The sequence below is a fragment of the Berghia stephanieae genome, unplaced genomic scaffold (genome assembly GCF_034508935.2).
Source record: "Berghia stephanieae isolate SIO BIC M18660-M18661 unplaced genomic scaffold, UCSD_Bste_1.3 scaffold4399, whole genome shotgun sequence".
Lineage (NCBI taxonomy): Eukaryota > Metazoa > Mollusca > Gastropoda > Nudibranchia > Aeolidiidae > Berghia > Berghia stephanieae.
In genome coordinates, this window is record NW_027625732.1 from 1 (window position 1) to 6767 (window position 6767).

At 40.2% G+C, this 6767-nt stretch overlaps 1 protein-coding gene across 1 annotated transcript; it reads right to left on the reverse strand.

The window, feature by feature from the left end:
• Positions 1-781: 781 nt before the first annotated feature.
• Positions 782-4280, reverse strand: LOC144961845 (uncharacterized; the record flags this gene model as incomplete). The annotated part of the gene is given in 2 exon segments (XM_078894898.1): positions 782-1102; positions 1634-4280. A coding segment is annotated over 1 exon segment (1934 nt), but the record flags the coding sequence as incomplete, so codon positions are not given.
• Between the last annotated feature and the right edge of the window lie 2487 nt (positions 4281-6767).

Here is a 6767-nt window from a genome sequence, read left to right on the forward strand (position 1 = left end):
GACACGCATTGGACAAGCAAGGAGCACACTCATAATTTATGTGTAAAAAGTACACATTATAAAGCACATTGAACACACGACTCATTAGCTTCTTTGTATTTTCTCATTGCCAAGACGCTAATAATAAATAAATCAACCTTGAAACGGGTTGCACTTGCATGTTTGATATCGACAGAGTAGAATATAACAACAAACTCCAAAACGCAGGAGAGACTTTCAAATCTCATGCACGAGCCACTCACCCTCAGGGATGGTCCTATTGCCTCTGAATTGGACAGAATACCGCATTACACAACAGGCTTTACCACAGCAGGTCATTCATTGACAACCACTGCCACAAATACTTACAAGAAAAAGTCTACACTTACAATTATCCAACAAACAAAGAACTGCACCCACGACCCACTCATCATTGACGACGCATGCAGTATTGGATTAATTTTGGACAATGTGACGGGTTGGTGTTATTGTTGTGGGATCGAGTCCAACCGATAGCTCAATGGTCTGGATTCGAACTAGTACGCGCGCTATGGCTCTCGTTACCAGCTGCACCACTCAACCTATATCACAAACGGCTCAGGTTTAATCTAGGGGAGATCAAGAATTGCCTTAGGGTCCCTTATAACTTAAGTGTATTAATAACAAGTGAGTCAAGACAATAGTAACGCCCAATGCACTAATAACAATTCTATACATAAAATTTAATTAGATTGTTACAGGAAAAGATAGAAGAATAAGTATTTATTTGATATCAGGAAGAATAGCTCTAATTGAGTGGATCTAATCTATTATATATTTATTTGTTTGCTTTGATATAATCATATGTGTCCGTGGAAAATACATTTGAAAATGGTATAAGCCCGTTTGGCTTATCTTTATCCCGTCGGCTTGCTTGACTGAGGCAAATGTATCAGCTAGTTCCAGGGTTGGCGCCTGCTTTGCAGAGTTTTCTGGACATCACAACAGTGTGTTGTAGTTAGGCTGACATCAGGGGTTTACCGCTGTTCAAGGACTGGGATGCAGGGATTCGGCACAACTGGGTGCTCCAACGACACGGAAAAGGACCAGGAAAATGGCCAGGAATCAGGATCAGGACAAGGACCTTCAATTTAAGAGTTAAAACAACAAGGTCTTAGAGCCAATCGGGTTTGTCTTTCGCCACCGAATCGTCCTTGAGCGACACATCATAATAGCCTTTATTTGCCGACAAAGGCAAGGAGAAGCAGTAACTTCATGATAATGGGAGTTAGTATATTGTTTAAACATCAACTGACAGTCGAGCTATCTTACATGATGAGAATTTAACAGGGTTGTGTCCCTGGTATTTCTTTATTTATTTTTATTAATTATAATTGAGGTTATGATGTGTGGCCGGCGATTGGCGGTGGGGTACAGACATTCAAGCAATATGCATATTGAATATAAATGAAATAATACCATTGATCATAAACAACTGTTAACTATAGAATAAGATACATATAGATATAGTTTTGTACAGGTATTCCAACTTACGAACATCCATGGAATAGCACAATTAAAATATATACACCAACTATAATATTAATAATAGATTAAATTGAATTCACAGTAATATCTCGTTCAACTTTGAATGTTAACCAATAATTCATTTTACCTTCAGCCGAGATAGACAAACTTTTACAAGTTTGAAATTGGAGAGATAGCTCTTTTCTCGTGGGCTTCTTAGCGTGTGTGTGATAAGATTCCTAGATGAATTTGGTTTTATGAAATGGAAAAGAGCGTCTGAATTATGGGAATAGCCAATCCGAAGAATCTTCCTGTTTTAGATAGCCAATGATATCCAGATGCTTTGGTAAGAAAGAATAACGGAGAATTGCCGGAGAGACAAGAACAGTAATTGCAATTAAGCGACTCTTGAACGAGACAAGGACCTCAGGGCATATGCACGATGGCGACTTGTTTGGAAAAGGTAATTAGCAGGTGGCATGAATACAATGGGCAGACAATTTGAACAGGTAAATAAGCCTTAAGCTGAAAGTGAATGTTCCGTTATACAATGGAAATGTTTCCCACCTAACGACCAGAATTTCCGTTAGAAAGATTTGGAGCTTTATTGGAGAAAGGCTGTCCATGTTTTGATTATCTTACTTGAGGTGTTAATCTGCCTTGGCAAATATATATGTCTCGTCCACTAGGTTTGAAGTGGTTTTGAACCGAGACGCTGACGAATGATAAAGAAACACGCAGTGAAAGAAAATCGCTCGTCACATTCTCCCCCTCTTGAAAAATCTCCTTGTGAGATTAAAATTAAGTCTAGTTTAAAATCATCTGAGAAACGTGGACAATAAGATAGTACTGGAAGTACGGTTATGCTGTTGTGGCGTCATCGGATACCGGATGGCGACTTAAGAAGTCGGCTCCATGGTTATCAGTGCCTTTGATGAATTCCACATGGAACGAAAATTGCTGTAGTATTAGCGACCAACGCATGAGTTTAGTGTTTAATTGTTGAGCTGTGGCCAGAAATAGAAGTGGCTGATTGTCGCATTGAACAGTGAAGTGACGTCCATAAAGGTATATTTGGTATTTTTGTATGGCCCATACCAGGGCAAGACATTCCTGCTCCACTGTTGAGTATCTTTGTTCCGCAGGCGATAATTTTCTACTTGCGTAAGCAACAGGGTGTAGGACTGTAGGGTCATCGAGGTCAGGTTGAAGTAACGATGCGCCTATTCCAATTTTACTTGCGTCTGTCCTCAGAATGAAAGGTTTGTTGGGGTCAGGTAAGCGCAGTACGGGTCGTGACGTCAGAATCCTTTTTATAGCGCAGAAAGCGTTCTCGCAGTGTGAAGCGTTCCTGGTTTGTCCAACATTTTTAAATTCAGGAGTTATTGTTCCTCCCTGATTTCGTTGCTTGGCAACATTATGATTCCTTATCTTGGCATCATTTTGATTTCTTTTCTTGGTATCATGTTGATTCCATATCTTTGATACATTTGGATTCCGTTTCTTGGCCTCATTTTGATCCAGATTGTGTGAAACATTTTTGCTGCGTTTCCTGGTATCATTCTGACTCCAATTCTGTGAAACCTTGTGAGTCCATTTACATGTATCATTTTGATTACATATTTCTGATACATTTGGATTCCGTTTCTTGGCCTCATTTTGATCCAGATTGTGTGAAACATTTTTGCTGCGTTTCCTGGTATCGTTCTGACTCCAATTTCGTGAAACCTTGTGAGTCCATTTCCATGTATCATCTTGATTCCATCGCTTGAGATCATTTTTATTCCGTCTCTTTGTGCGTGAATAATGTCTCATGATGTTTGCGCCCGTGTATTGAACGGGAGAGTTTACAGTCCTAATCGAACCTAAGGTTACTGGAGCTGTGTTTGTTTGATCTGGTTTCCATTGGCATTTTTGACATGACTTTATATGGCTCTTGATGTCATCCGAAATACCAGGCCAGAAATAGTGGGCTGAGATGCGCTCCGTTGTGGCAGCGATTCCCACATGTCCTTTGAAAGGTATGTTGTGTCCCATGTCTAGAATCTGTCGGCGATGCGTAGAGGGGACGACGAGCTGATGGCGTTTTTTGCCAGAGACTCTGTATAACAACTCTTGTTGTATTATGAAATCTCCCTTTTTATTCTTGTCACTAACTTCCGTCACTTTGGCGAAGTAGCGTGAGAGAGTCGTGTCCTCGGTCTGTGCCTTCCTCATTTCCTTTGGTCCAGGATTTTGTGATAACGGCGGCATATTCCGTTGATCCTGTGCTCTTGTCCTCGCGTGACAGGCGTGAAATGGGTGTTTGGGCGTTCCGAGAAATACGTATTTGCATCCAAGGATGAGAGGGTAAGTAGGTGAATCTAGTACTCCTGCAGGTATAGTTCCTACTACGTATGGAGAGGTTATTTCGATATTAGCAATCGGAAGTGGCAGAGATGGGCTGTCTGTAGTGGCGCATTGAATCTCGATAATCTCGCCTGTGAATTGGTCCGGCCGAACCAAGTCTCGTGCTACGACCGCGTGATAGTCTAATCCCGTGTCGTAGAGAACGGTCACATTCTGTCCATTTACCTTGACTGTGTCAATGACTGGAGGGTGATTCGAAGATTCTTTTGTTTTATGAAGTGGGTGGTTCCCAACTGTGCGACCTACATTTACACTGACAGGTTTTCCCTTTTGATGGCCGTTACGTTTGTTGTCGCGACGGCATTCCTCTGTCAAATGTCCCTTCATATTACAGTTCTTGCAGTATACGTGTTGTTTGTGTTGTGTTGTGTTACTTCTTTCGTATTAATAATAAATAATAATAATAATGGTATAGATTTATAGTGCGCCAAACATCCCTTCATTAGGAGGGCTCTGGGCGCATAACATAGATTAACTTAATCATGAAGCCCTAACACAGTACACGAACAACGCTAATTATACACATAATCAAAAGAAAGCCTGTCGGAATAAGAATGTCTTCAATCGACGCTTGAATTCCTCTAGTGAAGACGAAGAACGTATCTCCAGTGGTAGTAAATTCCACAACCTTGGACCAGAATGCTGAAAGGCGCGTTCACCAGCCTTCACTCGACAGCGGGGTGTTTTCAGTTTGAGGTCGTTCGTTGATCGAAGCGATCGCTGTGGGTTATACCGTTCAACGAGGTTTGAGAGATATGCTGGTGACGAGCCCTCCAGGCATTTGAAAACGATAGTTGAAGATTTATATTTTATCCGCTGGTCCACTGGCAGCCAATGCAGCTGCTGTAGTAATTCGGGAGCTGCAGTTTTTCTGTCTTTCAGTAGTACAACGCGGGCTGCCATGTTCTGTATTTTCTGGAGTTTGTTTATTTTGTCCTTTGTGAGACCAACAAACAGTGCATTGCAGTAGTCCATTTTCGGGAATATCAAAGATGTTACCAATTTGTTGCAAGTTTCCCTATTAATAAATGGTCTGATTGTTCTGATATTTCTTAGAATGCAGATAGCACTTGTTCTCACATTGTTAATATGTTTGTTCATAGACAGATCACTCTCTAAGGTGATGCCGAGATTTTTTGCTGATGTTGTGAGTTGTATTTTGTCATTATCGTTGATTGTCAGTGCCAGTGTAAATGGATCTGTCTTATTATTTGAACTAGCAATGAATAAGGCTTCAGTCTTGTCGCCATTTAATTTTAATCTATTTGCAGACATCCATCTCATCACATGGTTGATGCATTGTTCGTAAACAGTTATCTTTGAAACTATATCGGATTGCAAACACATGCTATATATCTGGGTATCGTCGGCGTACATATGGTAAGCGAGAGAATGTTGCTCTAAGATTCTCACAACAGGGGAAGTGTAAAGTACAAAAAGGACTGGACCTAAAACGGATCCTTGAGGTACACCAAAATGAAGGTCACGCTCTGACGAAGTTACTTCCCCAATTAAAACTGATTGAGTTCTTTGAGTAAGATATGATGCAAACCAGTTTAGAGCAGTGCCCGATATGCCGAAAGTAACTTGTAGCCTTCGAAGTAGTATGGCATGGTCGATGGTGTCAAAGGCCGCCGAAAGATCGAGAAGACTAAGGATGGTGGTTTTTCCTTGATCAATAATTTGCAGCAAGTCATTTGTGATTCTCATCAATGATGTTTCTGTGCTATGATTTTGCCGATAGGCCGATTGAAAGCACTCATCGAGGTTATTATGTTTCACGTGACAAGAAAGTTGTTTTAGTACAATCTTTTCTAGAATTTTGGAAATGAATGGTAGATTTGATACAGGCCTAAAGTTTTTAAAATTATCACTGTCAAGTCCCGCTTTCTTCAACAATGGCTTCACCAATGCTTTCTTGAAGCTGTCTGGAACAACTCCCTCCCTTAATGATTGATTAATCAATTCAGTGATGTAAGGTGCAAGTTCATCAATACACTCCTTCAAAAGGGATGTTGGTAAAGGGTCAAGCCTACATGATTTGCTAGGACTAGAGAGAATCGTTTTCTTTGTGTCATTTATTGAAATTTCTTTGAAAGATGTTAAGGGTTCACCATAAAAAGAGGTATATTCTGCTCTGTTTCGTCTGTGTCAAGTTTCACTCCGTATCGTTGTTATTTTATTCATGAAATACTCTACAAAGCAGTCCGCGAGTTGCTTGTCGTCAGTGTGGTGTGGCAGGCTGTTTTGATCTCTTTGCCTAGAAGCTTATTTGAGATTTTATAAAACTCCTTCGGACTTTTTATGTTATCAACTTTATCAAGATAGTAGATACGCTTTGCCTTAATTGTCACCTCTTTGAGTCTATGTTTGAATAATATGTAAGTTTTTCCTTATCAATTGTCAGGCCAGATTTTTTCCATTTCTTCTCCGCTTTTCTTTTTTCTTTCTTTATATACGTTTTTACCTCCAAATTGTACCATGGTGATTCTTTTCTGATGTTCACAGATCTTGTCGTGAGAGGTGCGTGCTTATCCATAACACTAATAACTGCTCTATCAAAATTGTCATCAGTCACTTCTTTCTCACAATGTGTAGTTAGAGAGTGAGAGAGGTCCGCTTTAAATAGTTCTATGTCAATTTTCTTCAAATCTCTCGAAACAACTATTTTTTTTTGTTTTTGTGTCGTGTACTGTCCCCCCTCTGATGCCAAAAGATATTAAATGATGGTCTGAAATGCAAAGATCATCTACATTGATAGGTGTCGCTAGTTGCATGTCAACGCTGGTCAATACCCAGTCAATAATGTGTCCCCCGAGGTCTTTTTATTGACATGCTGGCATGTGTTGAAAAGTATTTATTAATTTTTCCTT